The 24,124-nt window shown below is 47.2% G+C and overlaps 1 protein-coding gene across 1 annotated transcript in view; it reads left to right on the top strand.

Annotated features, from left to right (window-relative positions):
• Window positions 1–24,124, top strand: part of SYNE2 (spectrin repeat containing nuclear envelope protein 2) — a 256,839-nt gene that overhangs the window by 26,897 nt on the left and 205,818 nt on the right. The window contains exons 3-11 of the mRNA XM_083432892.1: window positions 8,266–8,327; window positions 10,031–10,126; window positions 10,600–10,677; window positions 12,465–12,557; window positions 13,788–13,969; window positions 16,383–16,579; window positions 17,867–17,967; window positions 20,155–20,256; window positions 22,897–23,034. Of these exons, the coding sequence (XP_083289018.1) occupies window positions 8,266–8,327; window positions 10,031–10,126; window positions 10,600–10,677; window positions 12,465–12,557; window positions 13,788–13,969; window positions 16,383–16,579; window positions 17,867–17,967; window positions 20,155–20,256; window positions 22,897–23,034 (1,049 nt within the window). The remainder of the gene's footprint in view (window positions 1–8,265; window positions 8,328–10,030; window positions 10,127–10,599; window positions 10,678–12,464; window positions 12,558–13,787; window positions 13,970–16,382; window positions 16,580–17,866; window positions 17,968–20,154; window positions 20,257–22,896; window positions 23,035–24,124) is intronic.

Raw genomic sequence — 24,124 nt, 5'->3', positions numbered from 1 at the left:
ACACCGACTCTCAGGGTCAGGGGTTTGAGCCCTGCTTTCTGCACAATGTTCCTTCATTGCAGGGGGCTGGACTAGATGACTCTCGTGGTCCCATCCGACTCTGCGATTCTAGGCCTTCTGGGGCTGCATGCTATCGGTGGGCGGGGCCGGCAGCAAAAGTGGGTGGAGCAAAGCAGACATGACACTTTCCCTTGCATAGCAGGGCCTGGGTCTCTCAGCCTTGCTTCTCAGAACAGAAGCATACCCAGAAAGCTGCCTTATGTTGAACCAGACTGAGAGAGCCAGCGTAGTGTAGTGGTTAAGAGCGGTAGTCTCGTAATCTGGGGAACCGGGTTCGCGTCTCTACTCCTCCACATGCAGCTGTTGGGTGACCTTGGGCCAGTCACACTTCTCTGAAGTCTCTCAGCCTCACTCGCCTCACAGAGTGTTTGTTGTTGGGGAGGAAGGGAAAGGAGAATGTTAGCCGCTTTGAGACTCCTGAAGAGGAGTGAAAAGGCGGAATATCAAATCCAAACTCTTCTTCTTCTTCTTCTTGGATTGTCCAGATCACTAATGTCTGTGCCAGGTGTGGGGACCCATTGGCCCTCCCAATTAGGGTTACCAGATGTCCCTAGGGACAGTCCCCAGATTCGCAAATCTGTCCCCAGGAGACATGCAACACATCATATGGGGACTTCCGGAGAGGAAAAATGGCGGGCGCCATGGCAGCGAACAGCTCCTGAAGCCAGCCAGAGCCAACAGGCTGGCTCCGGGCTGCTGACTGCCGCTGCCACTGCCAAGGGGAAACCGGGGACGTCCGGCGGTACAGATCCTTCCCTCTGCCCCCTTTGTTTTGACCGATCGGGGGAGGCTGGGGAGTCGCGGGCAGCCAGCTGTTGCCCAGTTGTTTTTTTAAAAAAACTCTGCGCATTTATGTTTCACAGGGTGCGAAAGAAGGGCTTTGCACCTTGCCTGGAAGAGAAACCGCTTCCCTTGCAGCCCTCCTCAGCAACGGCCACCCGCCCGCGACTCCCTAGGCCCTCCAGATCTGTCAAAACAAAGGGAGAAGGGGGCAGGAGTTTGGGGAAGGCTCAGGAGTCATGGATGGGTGGTGCGCCGTTGCCCAGTTTTTTAAAAACTCTGCACATTTACCGAATTTTCCCTCTATAAGACACACTTTTCCCCTCCTAAAAAGTAAGGGGAAATGTGTGTGCGTCTTATGGAGCGAAGACAGGCTGCGCGGCTAAGCCAGAAGCCAGAACAGGGAGAGGGAGTGCTGTGCAGCGCTCCGTCTTGCTGTTCTAGCTTCGGGCTTAGCTGCGCAAAGCCTCCGCAGGGCAGCAGGGTGCCTTCATCCCGCAGCCCTCCGGAGGCTTCGGGGCTGTCCCAGAAGCCTCCGCAGGACATGGGGATGAAGACTCCCCGCTGCCCTGCGGAGGCTTCGTGCGGCTCTTGTGGGAAGTGAGGGGAAGGGACAGAGCGTGCGGCTCTGTCCCTTCTCCCAGAAAAGCCCCCAAGAACCGCGCTCCCTTTAAAGAGCTCGCGGTTCTTGCGGGAGATGAGGGAAGGTACAGAGGGCAGCTTACCCACACGCAGCCTCTTCTGGGCAGGGGAAGCCTTCATCCCGCTGCCCGGGAGAGGCTTCAGCGGCTATCCCAGAAACCAGAGCAGCAAGAGGCTATCCCAGAAGCCACATCCCTCTTGCTGTTCTTGCTTCTGGGATTCAGAAGTTTTTTTTCTCGTTTCCTCCCACCCAAACTAGGTGCGTCTTATCGTCTGGTGCGTCCTATAGAGCGAAAAATACGGTATGTTTCACAGGGTGTGAAAGAAGGGCTATGCACCTTTATATAATATGCATATGTGCTTGGGCCCAGGGTCTTTTGCTTCACCATCCCCACTACTGACTCCCTGTTGCTACTCAGTTTTTAAAAAAAGTGTCCCCGGATTCATTGAAAAAAATCTGGAAACCATACTCCGGATGTTGCTGAACTACAACTCCCATCCCCCTTCGCCATTGCCCAGGCTTGGGCTGATGGGAATTGTAGTTCAGCAGCTGGAGGGCCAACGGTTCCCCACTCCTGGCCTACCCTGAGTGGCAGGGGGCCTCTAGAGTCCCAGGTAAGAGTCTTTCCCCATTCGCCAGCTGGATAATCCCTCTTCCCAGGGAACTCTGGGAATTTTAGCCCTACGGGTGCAGGCAGGGCTTTCGAATCCAAGCTGTTGGATTTTTGCTGTCCTGCAAGAGTTCTCCAGGGGAGTGAGTGGCTGCGGGATTGTAGGGACTGATAAGCCGTCCATCAAACACCTTCCTCCCTCCTGTTCCTATGGCTACTAAGCCTTGGCGTGCCAGAGGAGGGGGGGTGTGAGGTGGGAGGGGGGGCAGCAGGTGTGAGCAAGCCTGTGCTGGATTTACTCTCCATGCGCTCTGATCCAATTTGCACACTATTGCCAGTGCGTAATTCCCCCTTCTTAACCTATTTAATTCTCATGATCGGGTGCCAATTCTGACAGGCATTGAGAGAAGTTAGCTAGCGAAGCAGGCACTACTGTTCTCCATCCCAGAAGGCGGAATGAGAACACACAGCAGAAAACGAAACGCGTGTTGGAAAAGTTGAAACCAAGTCATTGTTTTCGAAGGTGGGTGCCCCTAGGTGAAAAAGCGGAATAATTTTATTTTATTTTTTAGTTGAGGTTACATCACACTGTTGATCTTGTGGTGTTGTCAGATTGGCCCGGCTCCAGAAATAACAAGATCACAAAACATTACTTCCATTCCGTCAGTTCTTAGAGGGCATAATTGCAAATCTTCGTGTGGCAGATTAGGATGGATGTTGTTCTGTGGCCTTTTTCTCTCGCCTTCTTAGCGGGGAATTGTTATGCAGTTCTAGAAGCCCACACGATACAGGAAAAAGTCCCAAATTCAGTTTAGCAGCAGTGATGGCTTCAGGAACTTCCAGAATGTCAATATTTTGCCGGAGTGATTCCTATGCATATCAGAACTGTAGGTTGGTGCAGTTAAATGGAAACTGAGCCACTCTGGTGCCCTAACACACCTACAGTGTGTTAACCTCGGGTTAAGTACTTACTTCGTTCCGGAGGTCCGTTCTTAACCTGAAGCTGTTCTTAACCTGAAGCACCACTTTAGCTAATGGGGCCTCCTGCTGCTGCCACGCCGCTGGAGCACGATTTCTGTTCTCATCCTGAAGCAAAGTTCTTAACCTGAGGTAATATTTCTGGGTTAGTGGAGTCTGTAACCTGAAGCGTATGTAACCTGAAGCGTATATAACCCGAGGTACCACTGTATTTTTTTTTAAAAGGTGGTCTTGTTATTTGATGCATTGAAACGCGTGAGATGAACGAATGAATAATGGGAATACCCTGTAAACACCTTGCAATAAAAAAAAAGGATGAATACTCATTGTCCTATAACTGCCCCCAAAACAAATCAGAATAAACACTCAATAAAAGCTAGACATTGTGCAGCTACTGCATAAGATGGGACAGCTCAGTATGGGAAAGCCCTGAACGTCCTCGGCCCTTTATACCTGAAGGAGCGTCTCCAGCCCCATCGTCCAGCCCGGACACTGAGGTCCAGCTCCGAGGGAAGGAGAAGAACGTCATCTTTCTTTAATTTCACTTTTTAAATGGACAGGTGCACAGCCTGATCTGTTGTGCTTTGCCTCTGATCCTGAGCTGGAGCAAAGGGAGAGCTGCATGAATCTGAGATGGAATGTATTTGTTTTAGGTCGGTTACATTGTGAAAACAACTAGGGCAAGATAAATCCAAGGTCATTTCCAGCCTTATTAAAATCGCCTGACACAAAGGGTCCATTCATCTGTCCTTTAGTCATAAAAAAGTCCTTTTTAATGAATCACATGACGGAAGGATCTGAGCTTTTGTAGAAAACTATTAAGCCCTGGAGTAGTTGCAGAATGGAAAGAGTAATATAACTGTGCCGAAAATGAATTGTGGTGTGGGAGCAGCTGCAGTGATTATTTAAATGGCATCAAATGCCCTAGATAGATAAAAATTGATTGCTGGATGGTACCACTTCTGCTTGCCTGCTGAGTCAGCTGTTTGAACTGACGAGCAATTTCGGTGATTGACTTAGGCTGCGATCCTTTGCATGCTTACTTAGGAGAACGAAGTCTCCTTACACTTGCTAGGACTTCCTTCTGCGTAGTCATACCTACACACACACACACACACACACATATATGTACATTATAATTTATAACTTACTAAGACCAAGGAGAGAGCAGGGAAGAAAACCCAGAATAATCAACATTGCCCGTTAAGTTACAGGTAGGTAGCTGTGTTGGTCTGCTGTAGTCAAAACAAAATAAAAAAATTCCTTCCAGTAGCACCTTAGAGACCATCTAAGTTTGTTATTGGTATGAGCTTTCGTGAAGAAGTGTGCATGCACACGAAAACTCATACCAATAACAAACTTAGTTGGTCTCTAAGGTGCTACTGGAAGGAATTTTTTTATTTTGTTTCGATTGCCTGCTAAGTAAAGGTAAAAGGTAAAGGACCCCTGGACGGTTAAGTCCAGTCAAAGTCAACTTTGGGGTTGCGGCGCTCATCTCGCTTTCAGGCCGAGGGAGCCATCGTTTGTCCACAGGCAGCTTTCCAGGTCATGTGGCCAGCGTGACTAAACCACTTCTGGTGCAACGGAGGACTGTGACGGAAACCAGAGCGCACAGAAACGCCGTTTACCTTCCTGTCACAGCGGTACCTATTTATCTACTTGCACTGGTGTGCTTTCAAACTGCGAGGTTGGCAGGAGCTGGGACAGAGCAACGGGAACTCACCCCATTGCGGGGTTTTGAGCCAACAACCTTCTGATCCGCAAGCCCAAGAGACTCAGTGGTTTAGACCACATCACCACCCGCATCCCTGCAACTTGGGTCACATCCACACCACACATTTAAAGTGCATTGCATCACCAAAATAATACTAGGAGCTGTAGTTTACCCCTAACAGAGCTGCAGTTCCCCACACCTTTAACAAACTAGAGTTCCCAGGATCCTTTGTTGTGGAGGAAATGTGCTTTAAATGTGCATCAAGGTGGGTACGCAGCCATGCTCTCTATGCCTCTTTCCAGAAGTGACCTGGTCCTTCAGGGCCACAGTTACCCCATTCAGGACCAGGGGGTCCTCCACACCTGGTTTAGGGGGGCAGAGGGGAGGAGAAGAGGGGTTAACATTCCATAGCTCACTCAGAAATCTTTGTGCTGATAAAATGTTTATGTAGCGCTGCCTTGGATACAACCCATTCTATTCTTTTCTCTCTTCTCTCGGAAGAGAAGGCCAAGGAACAATATGTTATCTGCAATTGTTGTTGTTGTTTAGTCGTTTAGTCGTGTCCGACTCTTTGTGACCCCATAGACCAGAGCAAGCCAGGCACTTCTGTCTTCCATTGCCTCCCACAGTTTGGTCAAACTCATGCTGGTAGCTTCGAGAACACTGTCCAACCATCTCGTCCTCTGCTGTCCCCTTCTCCTTGTGCCCTCCATCTTTCAGGGTCTTTTCCAGGGAGTCTTCTCTTCTAATGAGGTGGCCAAAGTATTGGAGCCTCAGCGTCAGGATCTGTCCTTCCAGTGAGCACTCAGGGCTAATTTCCTTAAGAATGGAGAGGTTTGATCTTCTTGCAGTCCGTGGGACTCTCCAGAGTCTCCTCCATCACCATAATTCCAAAGCATCAATTCTTCGGTGATCAGGCTTCTTTATGGTCCAGCTCTCACTTCCATACATCACAACTGGGAAAACCATAGCTTTTACTATACGGACCTTTGCTGGCAAGGTGATGTCTCTTATCTACAATTACATCCTGTATAACATTTTCCCTGGAAAGGAGGCCTGTGGATATTATCTCAACGGCAATGGCAGTGGAGGGGCTGCTTAACCCTTTCTCCTCCAGCCATTTCCCACCTCACCTTCTCCTTCCCAGCTGATTTTCCACCCACAGGGAGATGTAGAGGTGATACTGTTACCTGTATCTTTTACCCCAGTGGGTGGAATAGCAGGTGAGGGTGTTTTTCCTTTTTTGGGACTGAAAAGTCCATTTTGCAGCAGGCCCCGAATGCCAGAGACCAAACACGAACTTCCAGCTTCTATTGCCGAGAATTGCTTCGCTAATAATTTAATCCTTTGCTTTGAACTGGGAACAGGATAATCCTTTGCAGTCCTTTGCATAACAAATGTTGACGACATGCAAATGAAATGCAAACCTCAGTAGCTGCCTCAAGACTTCCTGGAGGTTTTTTTAAACAACGCTCTCTGACAACAGTCTAGCTAGCAAAGCGTTTAAGAAGGTCTTTCCAATTCTGTGTGTAAAATACTTTAAGCGCTATTGATTATCAGGAGCAGACACTTGTAGCCAGACTCTGTAAACATGTTTTGTCTGAGGTAAGCCCTACTGAGCTCAATTGGATTTATTTCCCTTCAAGTGTGTTTCGGATTACAGCTTGTGTTGTACGTGGTGGAAACCCAAGTCGGTTGAATCTGGGTCCCATTGATTTGAAAGGGAATTCCATTTCAGGATGAGAGGCAACAAACTGAGGCTCAATCCAGATAAGACTAGAGGCATTGTTGGTGGTTGGTTCCCTAGACCAGATGGGTGGGAGATGGTCTGCTCTTGATGGGGTTATACGTCCTCTGAAGGAGTGGGTTCGTAGCTTGGGGGTACTCCGGGATCCTCTTCCTGTTGCTTGAAGCTCAGGTGGCCTTGGGGGGGAGGAGTGCCTTCCATCAGCTTTGGTTGGTGGTCCAGCTGCGCCCCTATCTGGACAGGGATAGCTTAACTTCTGTCTATATCAGGGCTGGATTTAGGTTTGATGAGGCTCTAAGCTACTGAAGGTAATAGGGCCCTTTACATGTCCAGCTGTCCTTTGTCAACAAATTTGGCTTTGGGAGGGAAAAACGAAAACAATTCTGATTTTTTTCCTAGTATAATTGGTGGCCTTTTTTTGTACTGTTATGTACTGAGTTGAATAGGATCCAAAATGCAGCAGTCTGATTGGTCCTAGAACAATAGGGTCCAAAAATGCAGCGGTCTGATTGGTCCTAGAACAATAGGATTCAGAATGCAGCAGTCTGATTGGTCCTAGAACAATGCAGCAGTCTGATTGGTCCTAGAACAATGCAGCAGTCTGATTGGTCTGCAGGAGCCACCCAATCCATCTCCAGGTGGAAGTGAATCCGCAACCTGATTGGCCTACAGGAGAATCTGGAATTAGCCAATCATGTGCAGCCCATTGTGTAAATAATGTATATAAGCAGATATTGTGGGGGAACTTCCATTCCTTCTCACCACTATGAGCTGTATAAAGAGCTTGAAATCCACTCTAGACTCCGAGTATATTTCATGTACTGATTTTTTTTAGAATTTTTTTTTTAAGCCCTGGTGAAATGACAACTGTGGGTATTCTCAGTACGGAAAAATGTGATAATATATAATACGGTTGATGTAAAATTGAAGCAACATCTTACAATTATTAAATTTACATTAAGAAACAAGACAACTTTAACAACAGTGCACAGAAGAGCTGCAGGAAGGGGCTTTTTCAGTAACAGCTTTGGGGGGGGAATATTACAGTTGTTCCACAATTTGTGAAGTGTGTGTGAGGAGCAGGTATCAGATCACAAGGCACAGAGAAGGAGGAAGTTAGTATTTTCCTGCCACACCTGGCTCTCACAAGTTCCGCAGACCTGCTTTAAAGTTTTATTTAAAAGTACAGTGGTGCCTCGCAAGAAGAAAAGAATCCGTTCCGCGAGTCTCTTCGTCTTGCGTTTTTTTTCGTCTTGCGAAGCAAGCCCATTAGCGGATTAGCGCTATTAGCGCTATTAGCGCTATTAGCGGTTTAGCGGCTATTAGCAGCTATCAAAGGCTTAAGGGATTAGCGGATTAGCTGCTAAAAGGCTATTAGCGGCTATTAAAGGCTTAAGGGATTAGCGGATTAGCTGCTAAAAGGCTATTAGCGGCTTAGATCAGCTGATAAGCGGCTTAGCGAACAGCTGTTAAGCGGCTTAGGGGCTTGGGCAAAAGGCTGGGAGGGGAAAAAAACCCCCAGGAATCGCAAGGCATTTTCGTCTTGCGAAGCAAGCCCATAGCAAATTCGTCCTGCGAAGCACCTCCAAAACGGAAAACCCTTTCGTCTAGCGGGTTTTCTGTCTTGCGAGGCATTCGTCTTGCGGGGCACCACTGTATGTTTATCTTCTCCGTTCATGGGTGATTCTTCAATTTGTTTTTGGTTTTTTTTTGTTTTGTTTTTTTTAACATAGTGGAGCAGGAGAACACGCAAAAGAGGACCTTCACAAGTTGGATCAACTCGCAGTTGGAAAAGGTAAGGGAATGACCAGGGCTGGATTTAGGTTTGATGAGGCCCTCAGCTACTGAAGGTAATGGGGCCCTTTATATGTCCAGCTGTCCTTTGTCAACAACAAATTGTCGCTGTTTTTAGTGTTGAATATATGCTGTATGGTAATTTATGGACCTAATAGGTATCTAAAGCCATTTGCACATAACAAAATATGTATTTTATCAAATTGTTGAACTGAAATGCAATTAAGAAGAAGTATATTAATAGTGAAATAATTATTAAGGTCTAACTTAAAATGATTTTTTATTTGTAACAAAGTTAGTAATGCAAACACATTGACATGTGGCAATAGAAACACAGTTTACAAAGAGTCATAATCTAGTCTCTAGAAACTTGCTATAACATGAAATAATAGCAAACCAGTGATATTTTAGGGAGCAGGCTAGCAGGCGGTGCCCATTACTTACATCATAGGAGCCTTCACAACACAAAACACTGTTGCTGTATGTAGGTTTTATTTTATTTGTTTTTTCTCTTACATTTTGGAAATGTACATCCAGTTTTTTCCCCTTTTAATTTTTTTGGGGCCCCCAAGAGAGTGGGGCCCTAAGCTATAGCTCGTTTAGCTAATACGTAAATCAGGCACTGGGACCTCACTCGTTTTCCATTCAACATGGTACTGCTTTTCTGAGAGAGCAGTACTTGCAGATTTTTTATGATGGTGCTCTTCAGTATTTCCATAAAATCACAGAACTGTTGAGAGTTGGATTGGACCATGTGGCTCATCTGGTCAAACCCCCTGAAATTCAGTGATCTTTCACCCAACATCACTTTTATCAAGATATGAGTACTGTCACCGCATTTTTAAACCCCCCCAAAAGAAAAAATACTGGGTTTGCTTGGTTTTCACCAGTTACTGAGCCATTAGTGTGGCAGGCTGTGCCCTTGCCAGTAGAGGCCTGGCAGCAATCACTGCCAGCTTTCTGATAGACTTGTTTTGAAACCTGTACAGTTCAGACAGCAGAATGTGTTAGGATATTGCTCTCCTGAGTGCATCTTAGAATCATAGAATCATAGAGTTGCAATAGACCACAAGGGCCATCGAGTCCAACCCCCTGCCAAGCAGGAAACACCATCAGAGCACTCCTGACATATGGTTGTCAAGCCTCTGCTTAAAGACCTCCAAAGAAGGAGACTCCACCACACTCCTTGGCAGCAAATTCCACTGTCGAACAGCTCTTACTGTCAGGAAGTTCTTCCAAATGTTTAGGTGGAATCTTCTTTCTTGTAGTTTGGATCCATTGCTCCGTGTCCGCTTCTCTGGAGCAGCAGAAAACAACCTTTCTCCCTCCTCTTTCGTTGTGCGAACTCTGCAAAGGGCGTGCACAAGTCTTTGGAATGTGGACAGCTGTTTCTGAGGCTTGTGTCGCTAATTGTCTGATACTGCGTTTCTTCGGGAGATTGATGGATCGTCCGGAATTGACGTGGAGGCATGATGGCTTTGTCTCCCTGGCAGTATCCCAACAAAATGTGGATTATTGTTATTAACCAGCCGGTTTATTGATATGCCGTTGGTGTTTTTGACTGCTCTTATTATTATTTTGACTGCTCTTATTATTGCAGTGTTAGGTTTCTATGTCGTATTCTGCCTTACTATGCCCCCCTTGAATGTATAGCTTATAAATATTAGAATAAGAAAGGTTGCTTAACGATAAATATTTTTACAGCATTCCCCACCTTCCTTTGTCTCGGACTTGTATACGGACATCGGGGAGGGACATGTGCTTTTGGATCTGCTGGAGGTCCTCTCAGGACAACAAATGGTAAGGTAGCCCCATTGCATGGGGTTCTTTTTGTTTAAAGTCAATTAAAAAAACCATGAACTTACTTATTGCCCATCAGTCCTCATGCTTGAATTCCTTTCCCTGTTCCGTGGCAAATTGCAGTTTGGGCCTGGTGTGAGTTTGACATGCAGACAGAAACTCAGTTTTGTTGCACCAAATTAAGGATCTTGAGGTTCTGAACTTTCGCTCAAGAAAACACCCCAAGTTTCTAGCTCTTAAGAATGCTAGGAGAAGCTTGGAAATGTCTCAACACTTTCCTCCTTTTCCCACAGTGTGTTCTATCAACTCCTTCCTCGCCCACTCTCAAAAAATTGCTGAAATTTCTAAACCACAAAAGCAGAATATATTCTGGGAAATTAACATAAGAACATGAGAAGAGCCATTCAAAATCTGAAATTGGTAATCTGGAGCCTGAATTTCCATGTTTGTATCCTCTCTTTCTCTCCCTCCAGCCACGTGAGAAAGGATCGAACACTTTCCAGTGCAGAAGCAACATTGAAAATGCATTGACGTTCCTAAAGAACAGATCGGTCAGTATTACTCCAGCCTCAAAGACGGTTTTGAGTTTGCTCGGGTACCAAAGTGTTGTAAAAAAAGACGAGAACAGCACATTTGAAGCAAAGCTGTAGATGCTTTAGAACAGAACTAAAATGCTTTAGAACAGAACTGGATGTGCTGTTTTGCTTTATACTTTTTTCCAGCAGGAAATTCCACTAAAGCGTTTGTTATAGATCCCAACTACAGTCAATTCAAGAGCTGAAAGGACTCCATAAGTCTGGTCTTGAGGATACTTTTATGCACACTTTTATAGATATGAATGAGCAACCTAGGTTCACTATGAGCTCTCTGCAGCTTACACACACCTTTTACATTATCAACCAAATAATGATTTTTTTGGTAACTTACTTTGCTGGATTGCAGCTTGGCAAACTGGGTATTAATTACCGTATTTTTCACTCCATAAGGCGAACCGGACCACCTAGTTTTTAGGGGGGGGGGAATCAAGAAAAAAATTCCGCTCGCTGTGTTGGCTTCATTTTTAGCCACGGGGCTGGGGCGGGGGAAGCTCTGGCTTCCCCCGACCCCAGCCCCTAAAACAGGTCTGGGAGCGACGGCAAGGTTGCAAAGCCTTTGGAGCGCAGCGCGAGTTCCCACTGCGCTCCAAAGGCTTCAGGGATAGCAATGCGTAGTCTCCGGAGTGCGGAGGGAGCGCTCCCTCTGCGCTTTGGAGGCTTCGTGTTGCTATCGCTGAAGCCAAGGAGCCTGCATTCGCTCCATAGGACGCACACACGTTTCCCCTTAATTTTTGGAAGGGAAAAAGTGCGTCCTATAGAGCGAAAAATACGGTAACCTTTGCAAGGACTTTCGGCACCACCTAAACTTTGGAACTCCCTGCCTATTGACATCAGGCGGGTGCCGTCATTGTACTCTGTTCAGCAACTGCTTACAACATTTTTGTTCAGGAAAACAAAATTGTCTATCCAGACACCATAGAAATTACATGAGTTTTATTTATTTATTTTTAGCTACCATCAATTTTATTCATCATTCAGCTTATTTTTAAATACCTGTTTTTAACTGGTTTTTTTATCCATAATATTAAAATTTTATATTTTTTGTAAACTGTTTAAAGCAGGGGTCAGCAATTTATTTTTTAGCAGGGGGCCAGTCCACTGTCCCTCAGACCTTGTGGGGCAGGGCGGACTATATATTTTTTTTGCGGGGGAAATGAACGAATTCCTATGCCCCACAGATAACCCGGAGATGCATTTTAAATAAAAGGACACATTCTACTCCTGTAAAAACACGCTGATTCCCGGACCGTCCACAGGCCGGATTTAGCAGGCAATTGGGCCGGATTCAGCCCCCGGGCCTTAGTTTGCCTACTCATGGCTTAGACTTAGAGACTTAAACAACAACAACAACAATAAAACAGTATAGAGGTTGTGTTAAATAAAGAGATAAATGACAAGAAACAACTTGTTGTACATGGCTAGAGGTGGATTTGGATTGTGATGTTTTCATAGAAGTCCAGTATATACCATATTTTTTCTTCTTTTTGAACTCCTTTGTTGGGTTGTGATTAAACACACACACACACACACACACACACACACACACACACACAAATATACACAAATACACAACATTACAGGTTTAAACATCCCACAAGAGCTGTTTTAAAACAGTGCTTCATTTCCCTTCTCTTTGTTCTATTATTATTATTATTATTAATTATTATTATTATTATTATTTATATCCCGCCCTCCCCAGCCGAAGCCGGGCTCAGACATAACAGTTATTCTTCTTTACCCAGATCAAGCTGATCAACATCCATGTTGCTGATATCATTGAAGGCAAACCGTCCATTGTGCTTGGCCTGATTTGGACAATCATATTGCATTTTCACGTGAGTAGCTGATCAAGGTTGGAAGAAAGATTTCCCAAGTTAGTTTTTGCCAAAATTGGCTCAGGGGATGGAGGCAAGGAGACCCCCCCCCAAACAGTGTGTCAGGGGAGGAGAGCGATGATCATGCCATCTGAAAAGCTATGCCTAGGCGTTTGAGGTGAAATGGCCCTTAGGAGAGGACTGTACCATCTCAGTTTTCACAGCTTTCATTCATTTTAAAGTTGCCTTGATGTGCAAATCAAATCCCACATGACCAACATACCATGCCCCATTTGAATAACTAACACTTTTAACAGGCCTTTGGTTCCCCCCAAAGAATTCTGGGAACTGTAGTTTATTAAGGGTTCTGGGAGTTAAGGAAGACCAGGGCTGTGTGCGCCAGATTTTGGTTCCCGCACAGGGCGCTGCTGAAATTCAAGACCCCAAGGTCTGTCACTGATTTAGGACTTTGTACCCTAGTTCTTATGGACGCGGGTGGCGCTGTGGGTTAAACCACAGAGCCTAGGACTTGCTGATCAGAAGGTCGGCGGTTCGAATCCCTGCGACGGAGTCAGCTCCCATTGCTCGGTCCCAGCTCCTGCCAAACTAGCAGTTTGAAAGCATGTCAAAGTGCAAGTAGATAAATAGGTACCGCTCTGGCAGGAAGGTAAACGACGTTTCCGTGTGCTGCTCTGGTTCACCAGAAGCGGCTTAGTCATGCTGGCCACATGACCTGGAAGCTGTCTGCGGACAAACGCCGGCTCCCTCAGCCAGTAAAGTGAGATGAGTGCCGCAACCCCAGAGTCATCCGCAACTGGATCTAACAGTCAGGGGTACTTTTACCTTTACATTATAGAGGCCTTACTAGAAGTTGGGCATTTACTGTAGTGTCGCCGGTCCCCGTGCTGTGGGACAGCAGGGATTTGGCAGCCAGTTCTTCTTTGCTTTTGACTTTCAGTAATCTCTTGATGACTTCTCTGTGGTGACAGACAGCACTTTGCACCTTTTTTAATGTTTCATTTTGTTAATAGGCAACCACTGTAATGATTATCTGTCTTGCTTTTTTGTGGGTGTTTAATGCAAACGCTAGCTCCCTTGGCCTATAGAAATGAGCGCTGCAACCCCAGAGTCGTTCACGACTGGACTTAACGGTCGGGGTCCCTTTACCTTTGCCTTTTACCCTGGTTCTTATCATTGACTGTGGAATAAATCTATTCCTTTCCCTCTCCCCCCTCTATTCTTCATTGGTAGATTGAAGAGTTAGCCCAGACTCTTGCTTGTGGCTACGGTCATCCTTCGCCGGACAGTTCGAGTGCTGTGGACTCATCGCCGACAGCAAGCCCACCGGCGAAGCGAAATGCTAAAGCGAAGGAACGGTGGAAGATGTCCGCAAAGAAGGCTCTTCTGTTGTGGGCCAAGGAGCAGTGCGCCACGTATGTAGGGTTGCTCAATGTTGGCTTTTTGCAGTATAGTAACGCTGCAGAGAGCTTGCTGGGGAGACCATGCATTAAAAGGGGACTCAAAAATAACTTAAACAAGGTTTTAATAAGAAAAAGAAAAACTCCATTTACACTAAATACATTAACAACCAAACCAGACCCAACCACCAACCCATCCCCCAGGGTAATGGCAGAGCTAGGTGCTGCTCCTTATATACTACACCCAATTCCTGACACAGCTTAATCAATGCAACTCAGCAGCACCTGCTATGTTTCACAGCTGTAAAGCTGGATCTCGTTATTTTGCTCTGGCCCCTTAAAGATATACACATCGGGTAAAACAATGATGAACCTTTACATTTAAAGAAACAATTCAACACTCAAATCAGTCCATCTGCAGTCCGTGCCGCTTTTGCATGCGTTCGCTTGCAAGCCCTTTCCATCCTGTTTTCTGCACAAATCTGTGATGCTTAGGAACACAGAAACCTGCCTTGCATTGATCCACAGCAGCCCTCCAAAGTTTAAGATTCATTTCATTTCCCTTGCGTGGCGAGTTCAGGCTAATGGGTCGAATTAGGCCACAACTTTATTGATTACAGGAATTGAGCGGTATTGGCTTTATGCATTGGTCCTATCTATTAACCGGCCAAGGCCGGAAGGGTTAATCACCAGTGGGAGGAGTCCTACTGAGGCACGTCAACAAGGACCTCCCCCTGGTGTCACCGCGTGGGGACGTGCCGTGGGCCCACACCTCCTTAGGCTTAGGACAAGGCCACGCCCCCCGGAATCCTTTACCGGGCTACCCTTGTTTTGGGGAAGGTGATGGCACTCCTTCCCCCTTCATTTGCATAACCATAGAGCCTTACCCCCACCAATGCCTAACTGTCAAAACCGAAGAGTTGTGACGGTTTGCTACGAGGTAGGCGAAAACCAAGTGGCTGGTGCCAATCTGCCATTTGGGAAAATTCCTAGCAGGCCACTTGACGGCGACCAACCGTAGTTCATAGACCTTTTGCAGACAAGGCGTGTGCTGTGCCGCTGAGCTACATACAGCTCTTCCCCAAAGAGAGCGGCCTGATCTTGCAGGCTGGTCAGCGGGGCCAAAGAGCTTTCTTTAGCCTAGCCAAAGGACTTTTAAGTTGATTTCCTCAACAGCAGTGGAGTTGAATAGCAGGACAAAGAACAAAGAGAAAGTCTGACAAGTTAAGTGGTTTTCACTCCCCAAGTGAGTTTGGCCACTCTGCCAACAAACCCTGACATTCTGAACAAGTGAGAGCGCTGATTTCACCCCGCGGTCCCCAGCCTTAGCCTTTGTCCTCCTTCCTGCATATCTACAATACACAACCCATTTTTATGTCAGCACTCATTCTGACTCATTCCTGCCTCTCTCGGCATGGCTGCATTTTCTAGGAAACAAATGTGCTGTAGGAAGTCACCGGGCACATTTCTCTCAAATGTTATCTGTAATTGCCTCAAAATAGATTTGCCACCGGCCGGAAAGTATAATATAATGGCTCCCATTCTTAAAACGGAGCCCCTTCCCTGCCAGACTGCTCATTTAGGGCAGGTATATTCTTCAACACTTCTTAGATACTATAATTGTGCATTAGCAGTAGAGCTAATTCTGCTTTAGTGATATCACATGGCTTTTGTAGCCTTGTCCTCCATTAATCTTGTCTAACCCCCTTTTAGGGACACGGGTGGCACTGTGGGTTAAACCACAGAGCCTAGGACTTGCCGATCAGAAGGTCGGCGGTTCGAATCCCCGCGACAGGGGGAGCTCCCGTTGTTCGGTCCCTGCTCCTGCCAACCTAGCAGTTCAAAAGCACGTCAAAGTGCAAGTAGATAAATAGGTACCACTCCAGCGGGAAGGTAAACGGCGTTTCCGTGCGCTGCTCTGGTTCGCTAGAAGCAGCTTAGTCATGCTGGCTACATGACCTGGAAGCTGTACGCCAGCTCTCTCGGCCAGTAAAGCGAGATGAGTGCCCCAACCCCAGAGTCAGTCATGACTGGATCTAATGGTCAGGGGCTCTTACCTTTAACCGCCTTTTAAGGCCTTCAAGGTTTTCCCCCAAACCAGCGTTTTTGAACTCACTTCAGCCTCTGGTTAATTGGGGGAACCCTGGTTAGCATGAGTCTTGGGTTAACCTCGGTGCAGATGTAATTCTAAATCAAGGCAGATCTAAGGGAGGTTTTTACCCCTGTGGGGTGGGGAGAGGGCACCTGTGGGTCTACAGTTTGCTCCCCATCCCTTAACTGGTTAAGAGACAGTGTTATGCTTTGTGCCAGGCTGTAAAAATAGGGTGCTGGTGGGAGGGGGAGTTGCTTACATGGTTGGCAGCACAGTGCCACTGCTTACAGGAATAACCGAAGAGACATTTGGGTGGGTGGGTGTTTTTGGGCACAGGCATGGCTCCATCAGCGTTGCAGACTTCAAATCCAGTTGGAGGAATGGGTTGGCATTCTTGGCCATCATTCACGCCTTGAGGCCGGACTTGGTAGACGTGGAGAGAGCGAAAGATAGACCCAACAAAGAGAACCTGGAGGAGGCCTTCGAAATTGCAGAGACAGAACTCAACATACCCCGGCTGCTTGAACCTGACGGTAAACCTTCCATTGTGCCCAAGAACAAAGTGTCTCCAGTCATAACAGTGTCGGTTGTGTTTTCATGGGCATAGATTTTTTCCCCAATATGTTTTCAATATGAATGTGCTAGAGGGGAGGGGAATTGTACCAAAATCTGTAAATGGGAATAAATATGACCAAGCAGGTGCTTTCATAATACAGGCAACTTACTTCACATGTTTTCTAGTGTGTTTTTCATATGGACATGTGTTAAACGGCCCCAAATACAGTGGTACCTTGGGTTAAGTATTTACCATATTTTTCTCTCTATAGGACGCACTTTTCCCCCTCCAAAAATTAAGGGGAAATGTGTGTGCGTCCTATGGAGTGAATGCAGGCTCCTTGGCTTCAGCGATAGCAACGTGAAGCCTCCGAAGCGAAAAGGGAGCGCTCCCCCTGTGCTCCGGAGGCTTCGTGTTTCTTTCGCTGAAGCCTAGAGAGCGAGAGGGGTCAGTGCACACCGACCCCTCTCGCTCTCCAGGCTTCAGGAAGAGCCGCCTGAAGCCTTCAGAGCGCAGCGCGAGTTCCCGCTGCGCTCCGCCGGCTTCAGGTTCCTTTTGCTGAAGCCGGGAGTGCAAGGCTTCAGGGGCTCCATTTCTCCTGCCGCTTCGCTGAAGGGGCACTGAGCAGAGGGGGGGGGGGGTTTCTTGTGGTGTAGTGGTTGAGAGCGGTAGTCTTGTAATCTGGGGAACCGGGTTCGCGTCTCCGCTCCTCCACATGCAGCTGCTGGGTGACCTTGGGCCAGTCACACTTCTCTGAAGTCTCTCAGCCCCACTCACCTCACAGAGTGTTTGTTGTGGGGGAGGAAGGGAAAGGAGAATGTTAGCCGCTTTGAGACTCCTTAAAGGGAGTGAAAGGCGGGATATCAAATCCAAACTCTTCTTGTTCTCCCCCTCTAAACTCTTCTTGTTCTCCCCCTCTAAAACAAGGTGTGTCCTATGGTCGGGTGCATCCTATAGAGCAAAAAATATGGTAATTCGTTCCGGAGGTCTGTTCTTAACCTCAAACTGTTCTTCACCTGAAGCACCACTTTAGCTAATGGGGCCTCCTGCTGCCGCCGTGCCGCCGGAGCACGATTTCTGTTCTCATCCTGAAGCAAAGTTCTTAATCTGAAGCACTATTTCTGGGTTTGCGAAGTCTGTAACCTGAAGCGTATGTAACCTGAAGTGTATGTAACCCGAGGTACCACTGTATCTGAAAGACCGCCTCATTCCCTTTAGACCCTCTGGGGTGCTGAGATGTTTAATAGCTTCTGGCATTTTACAGATGTTGATGTCGTCAGTCCAGATGAGAAATCCATCATGACATACGTGGCTCAGTTTCTGCAGTATTTCAAAAGTCTACCTGTGGCTGAAGATGAGATGCAGGTATGGCGACCTGTTTTGTTTTTGGACCAAGCCTCATATGTTCCCTGTTTGCTTTGGAATACAAAGTCTTGAGTTATCACTAAGCATCCCTATAGCAGGGGAAGCTGACCCCGGGTCTGGGGCCTGATCTGTCCACCCCTCAAAACATTTTTTCCCCTGGTGCCCAAGGTTCTGCCAGTAAACGAATAAATAGTAGACCCAGTGCTGTGGTTACAGGAATCCCAACAACCTGAGAGGGTAGGACTTGCCCTCTTCCCGATCGATTGTCAGATTGATCATTTGATGAATGGAACAAGGAAAGGAACCCCCCCTTCTCAGCTGATCTGCACAGATCAATGGAATGTGTGCTTGTGTGTCTGCCTGGGTATGCGTGCATGGGGAAATGTGCGGGGTGGCCACACCCCCTTTGGTCACGCCCACTGCTGGCAACCTGGAGGGTTGGCTTAAGGGTGATGTAGCTCTTGGACCAAAAAAGAGCAGCCCGAATCTGGCAAGACTCACTGCATTCATAAAGGGAGAATCGGACCAGAAATTATTAAAAGAAAGGGGATGCGCTAAAGACTATGAAAAAACATTGTTCTGGAGTAAGCATGTAGGTATGTAATGAATGGCGCTTTGCAGGGTTAAATAAAAAGAAAAATGATGTAAAAAGTATAAAGATAGAGGTAATTACCGTATTTTTTGCTCTATAAGACTCACTTTTTCCCTCCTAAAAAGTAAGGGGAAATGTGTGTGCGTTTTATGGAGCGAATGCAGGCTGTGCAGCTATCCCAGAAGCCAGAACAGCACAAGGGATTGCTGCTTTCACTGCACAGCGATCCTGCTTGCTGTTCTGGCTTCTGAGATTCAGAATATTTTTTTTCTTGTTTCCCTCCTCCAAAAACTAGGTGCGTCTTGTGGTCTGGTGCGTCTTATAGAGCGAAAAATACGGTACATTAGACACAACAATTTAGAAAGAGTAAAATTTTTGAGGTCTTAGAACAAAGGAAGGAAGTCAATATGTGTATATGCATGTAATGACTAGAGGATGCAGGTGGCGCTGTGGGTAAAACCTCAGCGCCTAGGGCTTGCTGATCGCATGGTTGGCGGTTCGAATCCCCGCGGCGGGGTGAGCTCCCGTCGCTCGGTCCCAGCTCCTGCCCACCTAGCAGTTCGAAAGCACCCCTAAGTGCAAGTAGATAAATAGGTACCGCTTTATAGCGGGAAGGTAAACGGCGTTTCCGTGTGCTGCGCTGGTGCCGGCTCGCCAGAGCAGCTTCGTCACGCTGGCCACATGACCCGGAAGTGTCTCCAGACAGCGCTGGCCCCCAGCCTCTTAAGTGAGATGGGCGCACAACCCTAGAGTCGGACACGACTGGCCTGTATGGGCAGGGGTACCTTTACCTTTACCTTTATGTAATGACTAGATTAGAATGAAGATATGGTTTTATTTGTAGATGTGTGCTCTTTTTTCCTTTCCTCTTTTGTGTTCTGTTTTTCTTTCTTGTTTGTATAGTTTTATTTCAGTGTTTGTAATTTTTGTTGTAATTTTGATTGAAAATAAAATAAAAAATAAAAAGGGGGGGGGGAAGAGTAGCCCATAGCACAGATGGCTCTTGCAGATGTAATATTCCCTGGCCCTTAACCTTGACCTGGGGATAAAAAGACGATATAAAAAACACAAAGTACATAATAAAAGCAAACGCAACCAATAACCCACCCACCCCTTCTACAAACACATTTAAAAGGATATAGGATGTTAATCAGTGCAATGCCTGGTTGAAGGCTAATGTTTTTGCCTGGTTCCCAAAAGTCTAAAATGAAGGTGCTAGTCGTGAGTCTCTGGGGAGAGCCTTCCACAAACGGGGAGCCGCAGGAAATCGTTGTTCTGTTTGAACTCATTTGTCTTTTATATTTTATCTTATTTTATTTTTACAAAAAAAGTCGCTCAAAGCGACTTACAAAAAAAAACCAGGATGTGCATTAAAAGCAACACAGAACTAAAGCAAAGCTAATAAACCTCTTCCAAAATGCTGTTGGATTGCTGCGTTTGTTTCCCAAGGTTTGCACTGAAGCAGTTTGCAAGGGGAAAGAGCCTTGGGAATATGTTTGATAAGGCGCTTTCTCTTGCAGCAGTGCAAACTGCAATTGTCAGGAGGAGTGATAAAAAAGAAAACAAAAATGGCAACTTTCTGTTCTGTTTCCCAGGGGAAAGTCAACCAGACCTTGAGTTGGCTGAACGCTCAGGAAAAGAAGTTAGCAAGGTTGATGTCGGAGACAGAAAGTATGTCCTTTTCCCAGAAGTTCCAAGTAAGTTACATTGTAGACTTATACCTTCAGAGATAGTAGCAATTGCAAGGTAAATAACTGAAGGTTATTTTTTTGTGTCATTTGTAAAACAAAGTTTCAGTGTTCCGTCTTTTGGGAACTGTCCCCCTCCCACAAAAGGAAAAAGAAAATGTGCTCATTCAGATTTATAAAAACGTTAAACTTCTGCATACAGTAGTACCTCGGGTTAAGTACTTAATTCGTTCCGGAGGTCCTTTCTTAACCTGAAACTGTTCTTAACCTGAAGCACCACTTTAGTTAATGGGGCCTCCTGCTGCCGCTGCACTGCCAGAGCACGATTTCTGTTCTCATCCTGAAGCAAAGTTCTTAACCCGAGGTACTATTTCTGGGTTAGCGGAGTCTGTAACCTGAAGCGTATGTAACCTGAAGCATATGTAACCCGAGGTACCACTGCATTGGAATGAATAACACAATTTAGAAACCGGGAAACAAATTCAGAACACCGAGGGGAGAACCACAAACATATTAAACAAAACGATCAAACAGACTGACAAATACTGCAGCCTATCCATCATTCACAGCAGAGTCAGAAATCTCCAAGGGGCTCGTTAGTCGTGGGAAATATAAGCATAGCTTTATGCTAACAGGAGAAGAGTCCTGCTGAACCAGACTGTTCTCCACTTGGTCCAGCATCCTTTTCCCACAGTGGCCAAACAGATCCCCCTGGGAAGCAGGCAAGCAGGAGCTGTCCCACTCATTTCCCCCATGTTCTGGTATCCAGACGCATAATGCATCTGATTCTGGAGGTACCACAGGGCCACTGCGACTAGTTGCCGTTGATAAGAACATAAGAACACCCTAAGGCGACGCGGGTGGCGCTGTGGGTTAAAGCCTCAGCACCTAGGGCTTGCCGATCGAAAGGTCGGCGGTTCGAATCCCCGCGGCGGGGTGCGCTCCCGTTGTTCGGTCCCAGCGTCTGCCAACCTAGCAGTTCGAAAGCACCCCTGGGTGCAAGTAGATAAATAGGGACCGCTTACTAGCGGGAAGGTAAACGGCGTTTCCGTGTGCGGCTCTGGCTTGCCAGAGCAGCGATGTCACGCTGGCCACGTGACCCGGAAGTGTCTTTGGACAGCGCTGGCCCCCGGCCTCTTTGAGTGAGATGGGCGCACAACCCTAGAGTCTGTCAAGACTGGCCCGTACGGGCAGGGGTACCTTTAAGGCGACTATGGGGTTGTGGCGCTCATCTTGCTTTCAAGCCGAGGGAGCTGACATTTGTCCACAGACAGCTTTTCCGGGTCATGTGGCCAGCATGACTAAACCGCTTCTGACACTATGGAACACCGTGATAGAAACCAGAGCTCACAGAAACGCTGTTTACCTTCCCGCTGCAGCAGTACCTATTTATCTACTTGCACTGGTGTGCTTTCGAACTGCTAGCTTGGCAAGAGCTGGGACAGAGCAGTGGGAGCTCACTCGGTCACAGGGATTCGAACCACTGATCTTCTGACTGGCAAGCCTAAAAGTCTCTGTGATTTAGACCACAGCGCCTCCCACGTCTCACCCATGATTGCACTCCAATAGCATAAGATGAGCCTGCTGCATCAAGCCAGAAGCCCCTCCCTGTCCACACACTGGCCAAACAGATGTGTGTGGGAAGCCTGCAAGTTGGACATGAGAGCAGTGGCACTCTGCCAGCCTGTGATTCTTGGCAACTGGTATTCAGAGGCATTCTGCCTTTGGCAGCGTAGGTGGCATGGAATCTGGAGGTTCCATGAGCCACTGTAGGCATTGATAGCCTTTTGTGTTAATTTCTTGCGTCCCCTTTTTTCAAGCCATCTAGTGGCCATCATAGGAACATAGGAAACTGCGCCAGAGCCCTGTTTCATCTAGCTTAGCATTGTCTGCCTAGTATTGGAGCAGATCGGGAGGAGAAGGGAAATTGGTCCTAAACCTACGCTGTCTTGTGGGATATCTTTGGGAGAAGAAAAGACTAAGGAGTTGGAATCAGGAGTACAAGAAAGCACACAAGCAGGGCTTGAGCACAACAGAATGTCAGCGTCCGTATGCTTTTGAATACAAGTTGCTGGAACTCAAGAAGGGAGAGAGCTGTTGTGCTCAGTTTCCACTTGTTAGCTTCTTATAGACAACTGGTTGGCTAGTGTGAGAACAGGATGCTGGACTAAGATGGGCCATTGACCTGCCCAAGCAGGGCTGTTCTTAAACTCTTGACTATTATCCACCCCCATCGCCCAGCCTGGACACTGAGGTCCAGCGCTGAGGGCCTTCTGGTGGTTCCCTCACTGCGAGAAGCTAAGCTACAGAGAACCAGACAGAGGGGCTTCTCGGTAGTGGCACCTGCCCTGCGGAACGTCCTCCCACCAGATGTCAAAGAGATAAACAACTACCTGACATTTAGAAGACATCTGAAGGCAGCCCTGTTTAGGGAAGCTTTTAATGTGTGACACTTTAATGTATTTTTAATCTTGGAAGCCGCGCAGAGTGGCTGGGGAAACCCAGCCAGATGGGCAGGGTACAAATAATAAATTACTATTACTATTATAGCTAATAGCTGTTGATAGCTCTATCCTCCATCTATTGATTTAATCCTGCTTTAAAAGTTTCTGAAAGTGAATCTCTTTTCTTTTTATTAATTATCCCTAGGAGATGTTATCATTTATGGAATCATTTAACACAGAGAAAAAGGCCTTTCAGTCCTTGTTGACATCTAAAAGAAAAGCATCGGAGACGAGCGGAGATTATCTAAAGATGAAAGATGCATGGGACAGCCTAACCTCTCAGGTCATTGGAAATATTTTTGAGGCAGCTGCGGTTTATGCTGCCGATGGGAAGGTCTTTTGCTCACGTCTGGGAGGGTGGGATGGGCTAGGAAATGCTTCTTTGCGCTTTCCAGGCATGGTGCAAATAGGGCATCACAGCATTCTAGAGATTGAGGGGACGCTGTTGCCTGTTGAGTCTGGAGGCTGAATGTGGCCCTCCAGGCCTTTCCATCTGGCCCTTGGGACTCTTCCCAGACCCCCCCACCTCTCACTGGCCCTGCTCCATGTCCTTCTCATGTCCTTTGGCTTAACTGGAATGTCTCCAATTGTGATGAGGACCTTTGCTTGCCTGATGGGGAGACGCATGTGCAGAAATCTCTTCCTTCTGCCTGGCCCACCCACTATTGCTTGTGGCCACACCAGTAGCATGTGCCCCATGGAAGGTTGCTCCTAAGGCAATGCAGCTCTCAGGTTCCCTGCCCCTAAGCTAGCCCAAGACTCCATGCAAGACGTTCAGACCTAGAAATCCCCAAGAGATGACTTCTCTGCTTCTCCACACTCTTCAGCAAAGGAAGAGCCCACAATCCCTCTTGGCAGTGGGTTCCATTGCTGAATCGCTCTTACCATCAAGGCGGTTCTTCCTAGTGTTCAACTGAAGTCTGTCCACCTGTAACGTAGAGCCCATGGGATGCAGTTCTGCCATCAGCTGTGGCTGGATGGTTACGTGGGAGCCGGTTGAAGCTAAATCCTTCGAAGACAGAGGTCCTCTGGCTGGGATGGGACGATATGGGATTGGGGGGGCAACTCCCATCTCTTACGGGGGCGCAATTAGTGCCAGCACCGTCCGTTAAGAGTTTGGGTGTAATCTTCGACACCTCCCTTTCCATGGAGGCGCAGATTGCAGCTACAACAAAGGCGGCATTTTTCCATCTCCGCCAAGCTAAGCAGTTGGCTCCTTACCTCTCTCGCCCTGACCTAGCCACTGTGATCCATGCGACGGTCACCTCCAGAGTGGATTATTGTAACTCGCTCTACGTGGGGCTGCAAGACAGAACTGTTCCACCAGGCCTTTGGCCAGGGCACAGCCTGACTCCCTCCCTCGGCAATCTTCG

The sequence above is a fragment of the Podarcis tiliguerta genome, assembly GCF_965153285.1.
Source record: "Podarcis tiliguerta genome assembly, chromosome: 1".
NCBI classification, from domain to species: Eukaryota; Metazoa; Chordata; class Lepidosauria; order Squamata; family Lacertidae; genus Podarcis; species Podarcis tiliguerta.
The sequence above is the reverse complement of the archived record's forward strand: the minus strand, read 5'-3'. Positions and strand labels throughout refer to the sequence as shown.